Here is a 21,951-nt window from a genome sequence, read left to right on the forward strand (position 1 = left end):
CACAGTGAGCCTTCGAAGTGTGAACTGTCGGATTTTTGCATAAATTAACGGCTTTTGTTCACGTTTGTCAAGTTATCGTCCCTTCAGGGGGGTTTATCAAAAATCTAAAACACGGTTTTTCAGGTCTAATCATGAAGTGTTAGCATGCGAAAAATTGGGGAAATCCGCCCACGCGTCGCCGACTTACACTCATTTGAAGGTGCGCATACATAGCAACAATCGGAACTGAGAAAATCGACGATTTGTGTAAACGTCCCATTTTTCACACAAACTCGCCGAAAAAGTCAGATTTTTGCGCGTTTAAAAAAAATTCATTCGATCTGGGTCTAGGTTAAATATTGGGCATCAGATTGGAGAATTTCTGACAAGTCCTGAACACTAGTTCGCCTAAAAATGATGAAAATTGTGCGTAGAAACGTGAGGCTTTTCAGCGTAAGCGGTGGGTACTATTTACACGATAAACACTAGAAAGATCATTCAGGGCATAATCTGTTTGTCAAATACGTATCTAGCTTATTATTATATTAACTGTACACTGTTTGGTAACGGTTAGAGTCTGGTTACAAGACTAGAAAAGTTTACAGGTCTGTGTTCTGCCGACGACACAAGGGCTCGCTTGCTCGCAAGCGCTCGACTTCCGGTCTCATAGCTTGTAATTTATGCACGTACCAAGTGTGAAATGGTTGCCCAGTTCATTTTAGCGCCGATTTTTGTGCCTATAGTACAGGACGTCACTTGCTTGCTTGCTTTCGATGATGGCACGACCAACTCTCGATGCTCTAAAAAATTCTGTAGTTGAGAAGTTCAAGGAATGCGAGTAAGTCGCACTTGTTTTTGTAGTTTTCACATGTGATCTGCTGCAGTCTTTTTGCTCACCATCAGGAATGATACCGGGTTTTTCGTGCGCTATTTCGCTTTCGACTGTGACATGTACTATTATGGTCCCGGGTATGAAACCAAAATCAACTTCAGTTACATGTAAAAGCGATTCTTCTTGACTTAAAATAAACGACTGAGGCGATACTCGACAGATTCACTGATTGTAAAACTGAAACGGCGACGTGTCGCTACACCCAGCGACACTCTCTTGACCACAGATAGAAATAGACTGGCACCGATCGTGAAGCGACATTTCGCGTACGTTGCTGTGCTCTAGACCGACATAACAGTGTCGGATTGACAATTTAAAAACTAAGTCCAAAATATGGGCTGCTGTTTTAGAACCATATTTTCCAGTGAAGATTAAATAGAGTCTCTTTGGCCCCCATTTACGTTTTCTACACCACAATACTGCCGGCTGTCGTCAGCCATGTTGGAATTGCGTCTCTTATGTAGACTTGTGCACATGCGCAACATAGTGCGTAAAAATTTACATAATCTCCTTCAAGGTATAACGATAATGCTGACAGTAATCCGGACGTTAAAACAAAAAGATAATAATAACTCGCGCAGTGGTTAGAAGGCCGTGTTTTCACTAAAATTTCAGACATTTCCCAGTACAATGTTACCTCACAGTTTTCTCTAATACAAAGATCATATTTCAGGGGTTCAGAATATGAAATAATCACAAAATCGCTAAAATTGACCAACGAACCTGAGTAACTGACATTTAAATAGCAAACACTGATTAATAGTCTAATCATATTGTGGTACTTATTTTTCTGCAAAGGAGATTCATTTCATTTCTCACACTTTGTGTTCCATTACTTAACCTCAAATGTTACAAACTCATAAACAGATCCATTTGAAGAAAGTCTGGCTATATACCACTCTATAACAAACAATTTTATGAAGTCTTGTCTATCTTTGAGATACAGTATCTGATTTCATGGTATGTACCGTCTTTCAGTACAGATATCTTGATTATAGGTCACTGTTCATTTTATCTTCATGTATCATTGGCAGAAATCATAACATTGTATACAAAACCACTGACAGAAATCAGAATTATTCTGACACCCACTTACCTCATAATACCCTCGACTGAAATAATGGTCACGGAAGCTGACAATGTAAATAAATAATGCTCTTATTAATGGTTGAACATTTGACGACTGTAATGTCCCAGGGGACTTAACTTTCAAAAAACACTGGTTGCTAAAACTCTAAGTGAAATCAATAATAACAAATGTAGACACGAAGAGCATCTATGAGCTCAATACAATGACTGATGTATTTTCTTCAGTTATAATGTTTGTTATGCATTAAAATTTTCATAATGAAATATTTTGAAGTATTGACTGACAGGTCCAATTACTATCCTGTAGGTAAGTGGAACAAAGATATGATCAAAATTAAATTTTATCATTAGCTATGTTAAGAAACAATGTACAGGAACAGCTTAGTCAATTATCAATTCCAACAAATGTCATAGTGAACCTAATACCCTGTATAGCAAGTATGTCAGAATAACAACAATTACAACAAGATTGTACAAGAAAGCATTTCTCATACTGGTATTTGACAGCACAATATTCACTCCTCTGTAATGTTAATGTAAGGTTTAAACATGTCTGCCAACACTTTCACAGAATCACAAGACATTCTTGTTTAGATGTTGCAGTTTCCTACTTATATGCTATTGCAAAGTTGTTAGTTCTTGGAACTAAATCATTAAAGCCGCCGTTCTCAATCCCAGGTTCGCGCATTAGTGGGTACTCCCAGGGATTACCCTGTCAACATTGTATCGTTTTCATTGTTTTGCGTCAAACGCCACTGTATTAGTAGATTTACAAACATAAATTCACGTCGAACATCGATGAGCATGTCGGATTACGTACATTTTGGCAACACGTGTTTTCACTATGCTTGGTGCGTTAAAGTTACAGATTTCACCAATTCCATCAGTGTGTCGCTTGGTGCCAGATGTGGGCAGTGTCCTCAACCATCTTCCCCTCTACTGTCTATGCCTCGACCCACAAACTTACAAGTCAATATACTGGTATGCAAAAACACGATCTGCATCGTTCGAATCTCCCAAAATTCTTAGAACTAATGTTTTATCAAATTTGGAAACATCGGTGTTGAAATAATATGAAATGAGTATTTTCTGAAGATTGAACCGTGATCCTGACGTACTCAATCAGTCAAAGTAAAACTTTTATGAGGCCAAGATGGTGGTCGGAAGTCAGAAAACAAATCCAGATTGTCGTGTATCACATTATTTGCCAATTTGTTTTGCGAGACTTTGTTTTGCGTTGGAACCAAAAAAGTACAACAATCGAAAACTCAGACGGGAAATCTCGTAAATTTCTCAGGTGTAATGAACTTTGATCGACATGCGGCGGAACTGCATCATGTCAGTTATCAATACGATGGCACTTGCTCATGTGGACGACGGAACGAAACAGAGGAAGTCAAATCATTCTTTTTAGCTCCATGGTCAAATAAACATTAGTAGACTCATGGAGGTACAAACGACACTCCATCAGAAACTATACACGGATACTGTACCGCTTCACACCTCTGTGCCGGGTATTGAACATTTCTTGATTTGTCATTCTGAGTTTGTAGCATCATTAGTTTGGCAATGACAACATGTGTGTCTGACTCCGACTCTGCCAGAAGTATTGGGATATTCTTGATTGGACACACGCTCGGTGTGATGAGCGATTTTTGGCCGAAAACAGCATCTAATGCAGGCTGATGACGTACTCCTCACAAGAAGAAAATTGATATGCCATTTTGCGTGACTTCTGTCATTCGATCGTTATACCAAATTATTGCAACACCGATGGTTCCAAATTTAATAAAACATTAGTTCAGGCCACAAAACCAAACCAAACGGCCCTTTTCAGGGCCATCAAACTTTCCAGTAAGAGAGAACCCGATAATACATTTTCTTCTTCACTGCACGTTTTGTGGAGGGATGTAATCGACTTGAATGTCGTCTGATCACAATTTTTATCCCCAGAAATGCGGCGGTTTGGTACAAAGTTGGAGAACTGTGAAGAAACTATTGCGCACGTCTTTCGAAACTGGAAATCTTGACACATATTTTATTTACATTTAGTCACTGTTAGCAGATAAGGCGAATGCTAATTGACATTAGGTACACGTTCAGCTAACTCATGTCTTACTTTGCAGAAAGTTGATTGACAGTGCTATTCAAACCCCAATCGGCATCCCCTGGGTTGATGTTCTCACTGGCCACGCACAATTACTCACTAAAATTGTCCCGAAAACGAATCAGTTTGAAAAATATGGTGCCGTTATGTATTGATCAGGTATTTACCCTGCTGTAAATTTTCATAAAAAACACGCAAAAAAACGCAATCTTTGGAGCTCTCAATTCAAGCTACTCGCACGGCGTCTCTTTGCATAATGAGCGTCCTTTCATGTATTCTGGCGTTTATAACCAATGGGCGTCTTTAAAGGCACATGACCTGTTGCTTTTGGTATTATTCTCATGATTTAATATTTAGATTAAAATTAGTTCATAGAAATGCTCTTACTCTTTGATGTTTACTCACGTATAATTATCCACTGTGAGGGACTGCATGGGGAGATTTCAGTAAGGCAAATAATCAACGGGTGCCCCACCCAAATATGGCCGCTTCCAAACAACTACATGATAAACAGCGTAAATGGTGCATGTACACATTTGAATCTTTACAAATACAACATGGTGCAACCCACTGAAAGGATGGGAAAGGGATCCATTCCACTTTGACAAAAATTCATTTTCACATAACATGGCAAGATTTTGAAAATGGGGGAAATTTAAAATGAACAAAACTTTGTTCAATTTCTTGCCTATTCTGCCAAAAGCAATGTTGTTGAGGCATAGTTATTGACTATATCGTTCAATTTGCAGATTGCAATAAATATCTGACGAAATTGGAGGTACACTGAAGTTGGACAAATTTTGCAGAGTTGCAGCTCATGGGCCTTTAATGTTTTAGGATGAACTATTAGTCACCAAAGGACACATGAATAAGCAATGAAAAGGGGAAAGGACTGACTAAGAATATGAATTAATTTGGACTGATTAAAAACAGAGTATTGGCACTTCTATCAAATCTCACGTACATAGTCAGTAATTTGGTTTCAAATGGCCATGACTCAAAAACAACAAGAAAGCAATTACTTACCACTGAGTTACTACAGATCGAATTTTCATTATTTTGGATAACTATGAAATATAAATAACAAAAAAGACACACATAATATGTAAATTAGCAACAAAAGTATTATTTTCATGAAAACAGTGGACTTTACTTTGATATTGAATATCTAATTTAAAGAGCATAAAGTTTTGTCCTGGGAAAATTTCCTGGTATTTTCCCACATTAAACAGTTGACATTAAATCCCTGATTGTTATCAAGACATGATACAGAAATAGGTAAAAGACACAAAATACTAGGTTTTTACTTAAGCTCTTTTGTCAAAGTGTCACTTGAATCACAATAAGGTTTACTTTTCAGTGTTTAAGCTGCAGTATGTTTTCAAAAAGTAAAGTAATACTGATCGAGCCAGTGGAGGGACAACTGATTGAGTCAGAGGAGGGAAAACTGATAGAGTAAATGGAAGGAGAACTGATAGAGTCAATGGAGGGGCAACTGATCAAGTCAACCGAGGGAAAACTGATAGAGTTAGTGGAGGGAAAACTGATAGAGTCTTTTGAGGGAAAACTGACAGAGTCAGTGGGGGGGGGGAACTGATAAAGTCAGTGGAGGGAAGACTGATAGAGTCATTGGAGGGAAGACTGATAGAGTCAATGGAACAAGGAAATCATAATACTCACATTTTCTCCTCTGATCATCATGTGCCTCTGATCCAACTGTACATCCACATGAGACTCCTAAAAAACAAATTTGTCAAAAACATCAATGTTCACCCAGTCAGAAAAAAAGCCAGTGATAGAAGAACAGTATGTGCGACCTTTACTATTGGTCTGTCTTTGAAGTTTGTATTGCATCTCCAATGAATGAGGTATAACTCAGATTAATAAAACGTCAGAGTAACCTTCACTGTCTCTTCATTGAGTGGTATCGCAGACATCAATGAATCATATATTCACAATCACTCCTCTGTCTGAACTAACACTTTGTAAATATTTCCATGAATTGAGCAAAGTTGACAGTTGTTAAGTTCATCACTGATTGAACAGTGTCATTGTCACTATTGAACAGTGTCATCTTCACTGATTAGTGTCATTGTCACTGATTGAACAGTATCATTGTCACTGATTGAAGCGTCATTGTCACTAATTGAACAGTGTCATTGTCACTGATTGAACATTGTCATCCTCAATGATTGAACAGTGTTATCCTCAACGATTGAACTGTGTCATTGTCACTGATCACAGTGTCATCTTCACTGATTAGTGTAGTCTGGTTCCCTGACTCATTTCCCCGGTAGAGGGCGTGGGGAAATATAGGGTCATGTACCGGCTAATGTAAACATGGACGCTATTGGGTTAAAATAAAACAAGCTGTGATTGGATGAAAGTAACACTTGTAACTTTTTCTCATCTTTCTTGGGTTTCGCACTTTCAGGCTCACTTGACACCAACTTCTTGTTTGTACCACAAAGCCGTGGAGGTAGAAAGAAAGACTTTCTACCTCCATGATTTAGCCACTGTGATTTAGCACACCTCTTAATACTTTTAAAATGTCGACATGATGCCTGACATTTTTCACGAAATTCGGACACCATTCTATCCATCGAAATCAATCGTCGTTCACAGTTCCAACAAAGTTTGCTTTCAATTAGCTGTGATACCGCAGCATTACTTGTGGCTTGTATCGAACGTGCTCGGGTCATTTAGGTCACGCCACAGTCAGCGATGACCTCAATGACCCTAGCGCGTTCGATACAAGCAACAAGTACTGCTGCGATATCACAGCCAGCCTTCAATCACCTCTATTTCCCCGTACTTCTGGATTAATCCTTTCAGTTTATGTTTCCCATCTCGTGTGCCAATGTTTTTGGTTCGGATACCATTGTTCGAACATAATTCTGATCCAGTCGAATTTTGACCGGCGTTTTCATGGTAGCAGCCATATTTGTTGTAGCATGTTCTGTCAGGTGACTAGCCTCCGCCATCTTGAACAAAATTCTGTTCAAGATGGCTACCCGGTACCTGACCCTATATTTCCTCACGCACTCTACCGGGGAAATGGGTCAGGGAACCAGACTATGATTAGTGTCTCTGTCACTGATTGAACAGTGTCTCTGTCACTGATTGGACAGTGTCATTGTCAATGATTGAACAGTGTCATTGTCAGTGATTGAACAGTGTCATTGTCACTGATTGGACAGTGTCATTGTCAGTGATTGAACAGTGTCATTATCACTGATTAGTGTCTCTGTCACTGATTGAACAGTGTCTTTGTCACTGATTGAACAGTGTCATTGTCACTGATTGAACAGTGTCATTATCACTGATTAGTGTCTCTGTCACTGATTGAACAGTGTCATTGTCACTGATTGAACAGTGTCATTGTCAGTGATTGAACAGTGTCATTGTCACTGATTGAACAGTGTCATTGTCACTGATTGAACAGTGTCATTGTCACTGATTGAACAGTGTCATTGTCACTGATTGAACAGTGTCATTATCACTGACCAAACAGTGTCATCCTCAATGATTGAACAGTGTTATCCTCAACAATTGAACTATGTCATTGTCACTGATCAAAGTGTCATCTTCACTGATTAGTGTCTATGTCACTGATTGAACAGTGTCATTGTCACTGATTGAACAGTGTCATTATCACCGATTGAACAGTGTCATTGTCACTGATTGAACAGTGTTATTGTCACTGATTGAACAGTGTCATTGTCACTGATTGAACAGTGTCATTGTCACTGATCAGTGTCATTGTCACTGATTGAACAGTGTCATTGTTACTGATTGAACAGTGTCTTTGTCACTGATTGAACAGTGTCATCGTCACTGATTGAACAGTGTCATTGTCACTGATTGAACAGTGTCATTGTCACTGATTGAACAGTGTCTTTGTCACTGATTGAACAGTGACATTATCACTGATTGAACAGTGTCATTGTCACTGATTGAACAGTGTCATTGTCACTGATTGAACAGTGTCATTGTCACTGATTGAACAGTGTCATTATCACTGATTGAACAGTGTCATTATCACTGACCAAACAGTGTCATCCTCAATGATTGAACAGTGTTATCCTCAACGATTGAACTGTGTCATTGTCACTGATTGAACAGTGTCATTGTCACTGATTAGTGTCTCTGTCTCTGATTGAACAGTGTCATTGTCATTGATTGAAGTGTCATCCTCACTGATTGAAATGTCATCCTCACTGATTGAACAGTGTCATCCTAAACTATATCTAACTCTGTATGTAGCACCACTACTAGTTACCACTAGTGTAACAGTATACCTAAATCCATACACAGCATAAATATTACACTTAACTCTATATGTAGCATTTCTACTGTAAAAGTACACCTAACTCTGTTTGTAGTGCTACTAGCCTAACAGTACACCTAACTCTGTATGTAGCACTAATAGTGTAACAGTATACCTAACTCTGTACGCAGCATTACTAGTGTAATAGTACATCTAACTCTACCGTATATGTGGCATTACTGGTGTAACAATACACCTAACTCTGTTTGTAGTACTAGTGTAAAAGTACACCTTACTCTGTTTGTAGCACTACTAGTGTAACAGTATACCTAACTCTGTATGCAGCACTACTAGTGTACCAGTATAACTTACTCTGTACATAGCACTACTAATGTACTGGTGCATTGCCATTTTTATCCCTTGCTGATCTTATCACTGCACATGTGCGAACACTCCAACTTGGTTTCTATTCATAAAACAGCCAAGATATCTACTACCGGTACTGGAACCTGAGCGACTATCTGTCTGACAGCTGTTTCTATCTTTGTGTGAGGTATATGATTCGTATCTCAACACAGCTTGAGTGTCCTTATAGGCTGTATATGTAAATCTTTCATATTTGATGTAAAAAATATCATACCTCTGACATAGTAATTGGAATGTGAGATTTTGGAAAGTTACACATTTAATACTGTCATATGCATATCTTTAGATCAACGTCATTTTCTGTCATGTTTAGACTTGCATGCTTCAAAAAATTGTGTCTTTTTCAAGCATCTCTTTCTCCTCTAAGTCAGAAATTTGCTGACTTTTCGGCAAATAACAATGTCCAGTTAAACTGTCAACACATGTCCTGCACAAGTATGTCCAATGACTGAAAATGTATTGGTCATCGAAGAATTGATAGTCATGGCCCCATGGGCAGATTTTCACCCATTTTACTTTATCAAATCTTAAAGTATAACATATTTTAGTACAATATAGAAATTCAACATATATATCATTGCATATATATCACTGCATATATAATTATTGTAAAACTCGCTTTGATATTGTGACAAAGGTTGAATTCAGCAACGGAACAGAATTGGCAGCCTAGTTGCTAATCTAATCCCAGTGAAGCATCTGCAGGCAAAACATCAGCCGGGGATAAAAACAGCACTACACTGCTATACCTAAGTCAGTATGTAGCACTACTGGGAACTAGTCCACAATAATTTGTACATTATTTTTGCTGGAAGAGTTTAAAATCTTACCTCATTCAACACATTATCTATACCACCTGCTGGTGCAGCTGAAACGAGTTCCCAATAATCAACAATTAATTCATGTCCACCAGGTGCCTATGTAAACAAAAAAATACACAATCATTCTAAAAACATAAATAACACATAGATGTCTGAAGCCGTGGTTGATAGGGTTAATGATGATGGTGATGCAGAATATGGTGTCAATGTCACCTACTGTTAATGAAAAATCAAGAAAAGTTTGCTGTGTACCTGTAAAAGATAACATATTTGTCAATACATAAACTGCCTTACAGGTTGATTGTCTTAAAAAATTATCACATAAGTAGAAAAGGACAAGAAACTACTCTAATGTAACATATTCACCCTGAGTGCCTGTATATTAAATTATTTCATCATTACATCCAGTTGTTTGTTATATCTTTATCACTCTCTATGGGCCATGGCACACTTTGGGGCCAGCGTCATCACTCTGTGTCAGTCAATGTATGTCAGTCTGTCTGTATTTATGTCCATGTTTCATACATATACATTTGTTAGCTTGTTTTGATAACTATATGGGAGCGAACAGTGACATTGTCACAGTTTTTTTATTTTACCATACTCGTATTTATTAAATTTGAATAATCATATTTTTCTTGAACTTATAAAATTTTGATGAATGGAACTTACTTATACTTACAAGTAATTTATTAATAAACTGAGTTATTTATGACTGCAACTATTGTCTTTTGATTATCTTTTGAATGATGTGGTATGTGTATGAAGTGCATGAAAGTGTGAGTTCTGTGTTTGCAATGCGTACACATAAAATGTGTACAGTGGTCGGGTCAACTCAACTCATTATATTCATATCCGTTGTATTCAATATTTCGCTGGAATGAATTTTCGCGCAAACTTTCCCCATCGTGAAAATAGCAAAAAATAAATTCCCTGCTTTAAAAAAGGTTTCCACAGTACATATATACATACATACATACATACATACATACATACATACACACATACAGACATACAGACATGCAAATGGATGCAATGAACTGATTCACCTTATACGATAACATCTCTTTGGTATATATACATATACCAAATGCGAGCTAATAAAAGCAAATATTACAATTGCTCATCTAATTCTGACATGGTAATATATATATGAGAACATTGGTAGGGATTTATAAACCAAAATTTTAAATCAATACAGCAAACTATTTTTGTAATTTTTTTCTGTCAAAAATTAGGAAAAACTTCAAAAACAAAAAATTGGAGATATTTCTCTGAAAATTTAAAAGAAGCAACCTAACAGCCAATAGAGCTCCTTTGTGGTATGTAAAGAATAACCTTTTGTGACTCATGTGTTGGTGGAGGAAATCTTTGAAGGCCTACTTCAGGTTGATCTGACCAAATTGCAAAAAAAGCTGCAAAAATACGTAATTGAAGATTTCATCATGATTTGAACATATTACATTAAGATCATCCATAGGAACATGTCTACTAAATATCAAAGCTATCAGACCAGTAGTTTTTGAGAAACAAATTTTTGACCAAAAATGGCAAAAATTGCCCCCAAAATACACAATTTCCGATTACGTCCTAATTTCAATATATCATATTAAGATAAACCCTAGGAATCTGTATACTAAATATCAAAGCTGTCAATCAAGCAGTTTAAGAGGAACACATTTTTTGACCAAAAACGACAAAAATTGCCCCAAAAATTACAAAATTGCAGATTTCATCAGAATTAGAATGTATCTATCAACCTTATGAACCTGTATACTAAATATAAAAAATATCAGGTGAGTAGTTTTTGGGAAAACAATTTTTTGACCAAAAATTGGGAAAATTGCCCTAAATTATAATATGAAAAATTCACTGCAATTTATACAAATTTGATTGAGGATATCCTGAGGAACATGGATACCAACTTTCAGAGCATTTGGACAAGCCCTTTCAGAGACGACGATGAGAAAATTACCCCAAAAATACAAACATGCAAATTTCATCCAAATTTATACACACCTAATTTAGAATATCTAATGGCACCTGCATACCAAGTTTCAACCCAATCTGACCAACGGTTACAGAGTTTTAGCAATTTACAGGATTTTTCCTTTTTTCTCGTCATTTGCATATTTTGGACACTGACATGTTCATTTGAACAAATTCACATCTCCTCCCCTGGGTGCATCTCTACACAAAGTAATTAGACGGTAAGTGCTGTGATTTAGGAGTTTTTGATGTGGATGGACATACATACATATACACATACATACATACATACATACATACAGACATACATACATACATACAGACATACGTACATACAGACAGACAGACAGACAGACAGACAGACATAATGATCTAGAAACATCTTGCTATTTGTGTAAATTAAGTGTACATTTCCCTTAACTACTTACAGACTTTCCTTCTGGTACTTCCTTGAGTACACCATTTACAGCAACTGTACTTTCTGTGGACAACACAAGTGCATCATAAGACTGACACTGAAACAAATACACAAATCAAACAAATCAGTATAACTTTACAAAACCTGAATCAATCCATGGACATAACATAATAGGGCACGGTGTTGGCCTTACATTTGTAATGCCTACAATACAAAATATAATATCAAGTGATACAAGATAATTATGATGCATTATTCATTATAAGTACATATGAACAAAAATAGATGGCAGATTCTAAAATTAATCCTCTTTCTCCCAAGTAGCATTTATTTCTAAGGTTTGTCTATGGAGCCTGGTTAGAAAGGTGATTAAGTTTATAAACATGTTCCTTTTAAAGGAGACTCTACAACACAATGACAGCAATTCAGAAACACAATTGAATGACCTATAAAAATGGTGAAAAGCTTCCACCATATGTGGTGGTTCAGGATTATTGCCTGTAAATGGTGATTGGAGAATGGTTGTAGATGCAATGGAGTCTGGCAGTCAAGATATCATAATGGTACTTCTGAAATGATTTGACTCCACTTGCTACATAGGGGACTCACAACAAGTGGAAGGAAACATTGGCAACAGTCAGTATTTAATGCAGTCTTTTCAAATATAGGGTGAATTTAATTAAGATACCACCAGTGTTTTGCCCAGGAATTGTAAAGGTTGGGACACAGTGTCCAATGATTGTTCAAATAGGGGGGCACTGAGTTACACTAGGGGGTCAATGTGTGAGCGAAGAACGCAAAGCAAACTAAAGTCACCAAGGCAGAAAGGTATTCTAAACATGTAGGGCTGTTGTTTTTCATCAAAAATTTGATATCATAAATACATATTTCATAGTAAAATTAAGATTGCTGAACGTCTCCTATAATGGTTTGCGACAAAGTCATTTTAACTGGTTGAATTTACAGTTTTGAATTGTAAAAAAAGACATCATCATGATAAAATCAATTTCATGCGCATTTTTCTTGTATAGGGATTCTTGCCAGTTTCTGCATTACATGTGTTTAACAGATATACAGAAGATGTTTCATTACATTTATGACTCCAGAACTAGAAGTGGTTGAAGACAATAGTTTGATGCACATTGTAACCTGGGGTTTTTTTTCATTACTGCTTTAAAGTTCTCTTCTTTTTTATAATTGCTCCAATGACTGACACTTTTCCCTTAAAATTGCAAAAATATAGTTTGAAAACACAAATATCTGAGAGAACTCCTTGATCCTCATGATAGCAATAGCATATTGCCATAAAGCTGTTTTGACAAGCTAGGTGGTTCTTGTTAAGATCAGCTACTACAATCGAGCTAGGCGGTCTTCTCTATATAAGGAATTCAGCATGGTGACCTCAATCTCTCACTGGCCAGTGCCGTGCCATTTTTATCCATTTTTATCCCTTGCCCATTTCGTCCCCCGCGGGTGTGCTGACTATCCAACAGGGCTTCACTGGGATCAGATCAGCAGCTTTAGCTACTGATTTTGGTTCTGATGCCGATTTCGACCCTCGATGCAAGATTAAAGTTCACGCTAAAATTTATTTCGTATAATCTATCTGGTGATCACTGTTAAGTGTCTAAATTAGTTGAAAATGTATTATAAGTTTGGGGAAGTGCATCAATCGGTGTAATTTACTTGGAACATAGAAATGCTATAGCTGCCGATTTCGGTTCTGTTGCCACATCAAACCAGTTAACAATGTAATAAAGGGAAAGCGGCTCCACACATCGCCTGTACTATTTTTTGTTCTCTGTATTCATGTTTGATTTTTTGTGTTTGGCTATTGGTGTAGATATAAAAGATGGTGAGACGTAGCCATAATCTGGTTGTCGAATGACAGTGTGTTCCTTTGACGCTACGTTTCGAAACCAGCGTGTGGTCTCTTCCTCAGTCGCCTCGGATGTGTACGGGATCTTGCCAGTTTACGCCCCATTATTGACCAATACTGTTTCATCTGCAGGAATTTCAGTACAAGTATACGATTTGCCAGGCTATGACAGGGAAAGACACTAAAGGTTGTCTGATTGCCCGGAGCAAGTGAAAGTCGCATTCGGACAAGTGAAACGCCGATGCCACTTACCCGGCGGGACAAGTGAAAAAATAATTACCTCGAAATCAAATCCATGAGATCGATTTTCTGATGTGGGAACACCGACTTAAACAACAAATAATAATCATTTTATGTCACAAAATTACATGATCGTTTTCAATAAACAATACCATCAGTTAATTACAGTACGCTGGTTGAGTGTACGTCCACAAAGTTCCTTGCCCTCACAAGATAAGGTTATGGTGTCACATGTCTGTACGATCTAAAAGGAGCCACACAAAGTTTTTTTGTTTTGTATGAATGTTTACAACACTATAAAAATAGTGACAACATCACTGTTCGCTCCCATATTGTTATCAAAACAAGCCAACAATTGTATGAAACATGGACATACATATACAGACAGACTGACATACACAGACTGGCACAGAGTGATGACATTGACCCCAAGTGTGCCTTGGCCCATGGAGAGTGATAAAGATATAACAAACAGCTGAATGTAATGATAAAATAGTTAAGTATAGGCCTATACAGGCACTGAGAGTGAATATGTTACAGCAATTTTATTAGTTTCTTTTCCTTTTCTACTTCTGTGATAATATTTAAGACAATCAATCTGCAAGGCAGTTTATGTATTGACAAATATGTTATCTTTTACAAGCACACAGTAAACTGTTCTTGATTTTTCATTTACAATATTTGACATAGACTGAAATACATAACATGCAACCAATGTTTACACTTTACCCATACACCAGATACATGGAGAAATTTCAACATACAATCATCAACTCAGAAACCTACAGGAAAAAGTAAACATTGTTTTCTTCCAGAACAGCTGGTACATCCACATCTGGAACAACTTACAAACTTAACCAATTACACAAGGATGATGACACAAGAGATAAAGCTAAACTGTGATGAATTTGACTATTCCTTTCAAATCCTTACCTAACTTGACATCTTAAACTAAAATACACTGCATGGTTAATTGTGCACAAAAATACATCGGGGTGGACCATTTGATAAGGGATGGTGTCTGGAAGATCGATGAGGTACATTATCTTTTTTATCCGATCCATTGTACATTCTTTTTTCCCCACTCTCCCACCTTTTCTTTTTGTCAAACCTTCTCTGGCTGAATTTTTTATTGGCATTTGTTTGGAATTTTTCAAAATCTGCCAGGATTTTTTTACTGCATTTCAACACCAAAATCACCACATTATATACTCTTAGTTCCAGTAGGTATAAAATTACCAAAAAAAAATCTTAAAAATACATAATGAAAGATATCCCAGTACAACTGAAAGTTTCGCAAAGTTGCCCCAAAAATTCAAAATTCCGGATTTCAACTTAATTTCAATATATCTTATTAACAAAAACCCTAAGAACCACTAAATATCAAAGCAATCAGACTGGTAAATTTTGAGAAACAAATTTTTTGACCAAAAATGAGAAAAATTGCCCCCCAAAATACAAAATTGCAGATTTCATCCTAATTTTAAATATATCTAATTAACATAAACCCTAGGAACCTGTACACTAGATATCAAAGCTACCAGATCAGAAGTTTTAGGAGAAAAATTTTTTGACCAAAAAAGGCAAAAATTGCCCAAAAAATAAAAAAAAAATTGCCAGTTTCAACATACCTTCAATACATTATATTGAGATTAATCTTAGATACCTGTATACCAAATACATGTATCATAGCTATTAAATCAGCAGTTTTTGGATTAAAAATTTTTTATCAAAAATTGGGAAAATTGCCCCAAAATTACAAATATGACAATATCAATACAATTTGTACAAGCATGACTGAGGTCATTCTGAGGAACATGAATAATAAGTTTCATAGCAATCAGACGAGCGATTTCAGAGAACAAGATTTTTTGACTAAAAACGGAAAAAATACCCTAAAAATACAAACATACAAATTTCATCCCAATTTTGCACACATAATTTAGAATACCTAAAGAACTCTGCATACCAAGTTTCAACAAAATCTGACCAATGCTTACTGAGTTTTAGCCACTTGCAGGATTTTTCCTTTTTTCCCCCTCATTTGCATATTTTTGGCACTGACATGTTCATTGAACAAATTCACATCTCCACCCCTAGGTGCACCTGTACACCAAATACTAAGACAGTAGGTGCTACGGTTTAGGAGTTTTGATCCGGACGGACTACAGACATACATACATACTTACATACACACAGACGCCATTTTGCCACCTTATACGAATACTTCCCATTTGCATATATACATATGCATATATGGGAGCGTAAAAATAAAATTAGGTAGTGAAAATTAGCACCAAAAAATAGGACTTTTACTAAAACATACTCTACAATGCAATGTTCAGTTTAGTGACTGGCATTCACAGGGTTCATTGTGGAAAGACTGCATGCAAAGATGACAGCATGCATGGTCACGCGAAAGCTTTGGTGTCAACGGGTCCAGTCTTTGAATTTTCGATGGACACTGACTTATTTCTCAGGTCAATATGCCAAAAGTTACTTGTCCGTGGCAATCAACCTCTCTGTTTATGAATTTTCCCATTCTAAAATGACTGCAAAGAAGCAATCGGACCGAATTTCACATCAAGAAATTCAGCTTTCAAAACAGATCGCAAACTCGCCGACACCCTTAAGTTGTTGATTTAAAGTTACTGAATCTGCGCATGAGCATTAAAAAGACCACCTAAGTCATCAGAAAAACAGGATACTGGTATAGTGTAAGGTAATGATAACTTCATAGTGGTGAGGGATGATATACGCAGTGTAAAAACATGACAAAGAAGTACATTATTTTCAGAAGCTTCAAAAATTCCTTTATAACTTCTAAAGATTTTTTCTTTCTGTATGGTTCAGTTAAAACTGAAAAAATATCTTGAAGGTACAGTGGAAGTGGCTGTTATTATTTGTACATTATTATAGCCCTAAGAAAGTAAACCTACAAGCATATTAAATATTATAATTTTTCATGAATATTAATTAATGATCATGAATATTAATGAGCTGCCCAGCACTCTTGGAAGTCTGGGGAGAATAGTGAGAGAGCGACTGACATTTTTCACTACATCATGAAGTTTGATGAATAACATGATAAAGTGTGAAATAAAAAATCCCTGCTTTTGCTTTTTTCAAAACATAATTTTACAGGGCAAGTGGTTTTCCAATTCGGGCAAGTGAACTTCACCCCCTACTTGCCTGAAGGGCAAGTGGATAAAAAAATAAGTGTCTTTCCCTGTATGATCAGAATGCTTCTCAACAAAAGTCAAAACGGCTGACATTTGATAGAAGAAAGTGGCTTCAGATGCGGTGCTAGATGTCTGGGGCCGTTTTATAGAAACCATGTTGGATTGTCTGCGCATGTGGAGGGACGAAATCGCCAAGGAATAAAAACGGCACGGCACCTGGCTGACTTGAAGACGATCAGAGAGTTGTATGAAACTCCTTCTGGGGAAATTTAAGGCAAATTACTACTTTGAAAGTCAGGGATATAGTGTTCCAACAAAATTGTGGGGTTGATGATATTATTAGGTGAAGTCATGAACTTCCAGTAAACCAAATACACATGCAGTCAATTCCGTTTGATGCCATGTGCCGCAGGCTAGTATAGTGACTGAAAAGTTGACTCTCCGTACTTCACTGTACTGGCATATATTTACATGTAAACGTTTCATTTCAAGTTGGTGGTCAGTAAAATTTGCTTTGTGAAAAGTTAGTTGTTTTTTTACAAGCCTTTCGCTTCCAAAATCATTGTCTGGTTATCGGGATCGTACGTGGCCCGGCATTTGATTTTTGTCCCCAAGGCTGCAGGGCCCAGTGGCCGGACGCACACATCGCCTTGCTCATACCATGAATTGTAGACTGTAACAGACTAACTGATTTTCCGATTTTTGTTTACATTGTGACGAAAAAAATAAACTAAATTTAATGTTTCATTGTCTCAATAGAGAAGCAATAACTGTATGGGCTATCAAGTGTGTAATTTGGTAGCTAAAAAAGTAGTCTGTCTGTGGACGCTGGACTTACAATTCTAGCCCTGATTTTAGTGCGTCCCTGTGACCCATGTCCGGTATTTTTGCGGGACATTGTTGCTAATTTTGCGTCAAAAGACACAAGAATGCACTCTGGGCAAAACACTGTACCACATGAGACTTATGATTAGACTCAGCCTAATGATATTTCTTCAAGGTTCATACAGTCAGAGTTCGCGTTTACGCAAAAATCGTGCGTATTTACGCATTGAAATTGACTCTCTACGCATTTTTTTCATCGTTATGCGTTTTCTATACGCAAAGGATAACACCGAAAGCACTCCCAACGACTGAGCTTAGGCGACAACCAGACGAAATTTGTTGCAACACATACATTTCTGTCAATCACTCATTTTGTGTGGAAAGTTTCGAATTCTCTGGGCGTTGTCTGAAAAATCGGCATCGTAGTCCACACGTTATCACGTTAGGCACGTTATCATGTCAGCTGTGCCTATGAATTACGTTGCTAATTTTCAGGCGAGCGATAGTTTCTGAAAGTGAGTGATTGACAGAAATGTTGCGACAAATTATATAAATGCCAATCATCGCGTCTCGCTGTTCCCAAATTTTGATCAAGCACACATGCAGCATGGCGTCGAAGCAGACAAATCTGTTTTAATTTCTTTCAACTTTGCTCTACGAGTCCGTGAAAAAAATGATTCATTGGTAGAGCTCGTCGGAATCCCGATAAATTTTGAACACTGCAGAAGTGTCTGGATGGTAACTGGTCGTTCAGGCACCAAGTCGTTTCGGCCCAAGTCGTTTCGGCCTCTCAATTTCCGGTCCCAAGTCACTTCGGCACCGCAACCCAAGACGTTTCGGCATCTGTGTTTCGATTTTTTTTTCAAACTATTTAGTAATTGACTGATCCGTCATATTTGTAAGCGTGACCTTTGCGTTCTGACCAGTACTTTATGTGCATTTTGTGTGAATTTTGCCGTGCTGTTTCCTCACCGCTTTCAAACTTTTTCCGTGTCAGCGGCTATTGATATCGATAAACTTGTGTCACAGATTTGAAAATGATATGAAGTTTTTTCTTACGGTCTCTTCCCATGTTCTCACAAAGATTAAGCATGTACGTGAATGTTAGTTGACACTATACTTTTTAGTACTTTGATTTGTAACATTACACTCCAGCACTAGTTCCCACAGGTAGCCTTCAGCGGTGTCGAAACGTTGGGTTGTGGTGCCAAACGACTCGGACTAGGGGCCTGAAATTGGAAGGCCGAAACGTCTTTGGCCGAAACGACTTGGTGCCGAAACGTCCAGAAACCGTCTGGATAAGCTGCCATAACTCTAACTTTTGGGTTGCCCGATGTGTTGTGACGGTTGCATGTATACCCTTCGCTGTTACGTTTCAACATCGTTCAAGTTGTTCGTTAAACTGTTTTCATTATTAAAATAAATTTACATCGTACAATCGGAATATGTAGTGTAGGTTTATTCAACGGCACATTGTATTTTACTGTCGGTTTTTTCATCAATCGAGTGCGGGAGTGAAATTACGCACTCAAATCCAGCCAATACGCAATTTTAGCAGACTAATGCGTATGCCGTATGCGAGGAGAAAAAAGTCACCGCGAACACTGCATACAGTCAAAGTCACTTAGAATTCAAGAACTTTTAAGGACTTATAACAATTTTCAATAACTTTTTGAAGTCTAAAACACCATTTTACAGGTGTCATTTTTACAATACACTATTTTTTCTTAATTTTTTATTTTACATATTATTTTCCTGATATTATGACTTTACATATCGTTTTCCTGATATTATAACTGAACTTTTTGAACTGAACTTGTTGTGATTTTCACAAATTGTGGATGGCTTTTGAGTTTTCCAGGACTTTCCAGGACTAAATTCCATTTTCAATGATCTGTCAAGGACGTTTCCAGGAGCATATACACCATGTTTCTTAAATGTGCAAGACTTACCAAGAAATCAATGCTCCTGTTTTCCAATTGAACAGTCAACTACGCAAATATATCAAATCTGGCTTTAAGGTAACATTTTATGTTTGTAGCTGCAGTTGTGAAGCAACTACTCTCAAAAATATATTTGTGTGGAGGCGCTGGACTTTCCCCTCTGTACATGTCCAATGGGAAAAAGCAACTTCCTAGGCTACATCAGTGCAGTGAAGTCCATGAGCATAGATTAATTCAGTCAATAAAATTTTGGTTTGCAAATTTTTACACTGTTAATGTATTCCTATAACAGTCTGATAGACTATGCCAACTTTAACTATTATTAACTATCATAAAAAACTTTTATGATCCTTGAAAGACTGCCTTTGATCAGTAGGCTGACTATTTTGGCTTTACAAACTTTGTGTTTTTTTCACACTGGTTTTAAAAGTGCCGATAAAAAATGGTAGATAGATAAATGAAGTCGAATATCTTCCTGATGTAAAAGGAGGTGAAAGGATAAATTAAATTCACTGAATACAGTACTGATATGGTATTTGATTCAAATCACTGATCTATTACTTCTGCTTGTTTGCCACCAACATTTGAAGTGGAATCAACAATTCTTCTGAAGTACTGCTATTACATCTGAGCAACAAGACTCCCTGGCAGTGACAACTCTTAACCATCACTGCCATTGAGGGTACTTTGGACATTATTTCCACATCTCATTTACAATTTCTTCGGTATCCCTGTTTCTCTGACAGTGATTTCATTGTTTACATATTAATTACATAAAACTGTATCAGGTCACTTGGCACAAGTGTTCTTGCTAAAAATAACAACAGTACTTTGTAACAGCGCAGTAAAGGTGGCTCAGTTTGCTTACCAGTTCATCAGAACAGACACACTGTAGATATCCAGTACCATCTCTCAATATGATGAACATCAGTGCTTTCCCTGTAAATATTACAAATACTCCAACGTCAGTTCATTGTCATGTCATTACCTGTCATGGTATTCAAAATGCTTGCAATTCTCTTAATGTGCAATCACACATCCTCCTGAAGAATCAAATCATCATCAAAAGCCAAATCTTGAAAATGAGGGCATTTCAGTTGGAATTTATTGGAAAATTGTATTCACCAGCCATCATACATTTTTCTGTGATAGTATGGAAGTTAGAATGCATGCTTTCTTTACTGTATCTTTTTCAAAAATCCATTTTCTTTTACTAAAATCCAGAATCAATTACATAATTTATAAAAAACAACAGTTCTATGTTTCTAACTAGACAGACAATATTAAATCTCAATCAACACAAAGTTAAAGAGCCCATGAAATGCCCTTACTACCTATTTTCATATCCATTGGAATATTTGTGATTGGTTTAACATTGACCAAGAGTTTACATGGCAGACAAAATTTGAGATATACAGAGGAGACTTCAGATCAGCTGATAAGACCATTTTTGAAACTTGGCCTAGCACTAGGTAAGATACAGCAGATGGTAGCAGACCAAACAGAGCGTGGAGGACCCCTGTTCAAATTAAAAGTACAGTTGAAGACCAAAAACAACACACATTGCTCTTATTTACCTACATTGTTACCTCTGCTCTATGAATCTTTTATGTGATCTCCCCTGATTTGTGTCAGCCAATCTCAGCCTACCAATATTTACTACAGTCATTCATTGGCAAGAACTATAAATATCCAGAAACACATTTCAAGTCTGTTGTAAATTTCCCATTGTCAATAAACAATTACTTGATAATAGACAAACTGGAAATTGCCAGCTTAAAATATCCCTTGTAAGACAGTGCCAGATTTGCCCAACTCAGTCAGTGCAAAGACATTTTACTTGGGGGATTCAACTACATGCAAATTTTAGATCTCACACACATATATGGGA

General features: G+C 37.0%; 1 protein-coding gene across 1 annotated transcript in view; it reads right to left on the reverse strand.

Annotated features, from left to right (window-relative positions):
- The window catches only part of LOC139122111 (asparagine--tRNA ligase, cytoplasmic-like), a 59,487-nt gene that overhangs the window by 14,494 nt on the left and 23,042 nt on the right, over positions 1-21,951 (reverse strand). Inside the window, exons 7-12 of the mRNA XM_070687504.1 lie at positions 20,929-20,999; positions 12,002-12,088; positions 9,594-9,680; positions 5,748-5,804; positions 5,094-5,134; positions 1,968-2,004 (exon numbers count right to left, since the gene is read on the reverse strand). Of these exons, the coding sequence (XP_070543605.1) occupies positions 1,968-2,004; positions 5,094-5,134; positions 5,748-5,804; positions 9,594-9,680; positions 12,002-12,088; positions 20,929-20,999 (380 nt within the window). The remainder of the gene's footprint in view (positions 1-1,967; positions 2,005-5,093; positions 5,135-5,747; positions 5,805-9,593; positions 9,681-12,001; positions 12,089-20,928; positions 21,000-21,951) is intronic.

This window comes from Ptychodera flava, chromosome 21 (assembly GCF_041260155.1).
Source record: "Ptychodera flava strain L36383 chromosome 21, AS_Pfla_20210202, whole genome shotgun sequence".
NCBI lineage: Eukaryota > Metazoa > Hemichordata > Enteropneusta > Ptychoderidae > Ptychodera > Ptychodera flava.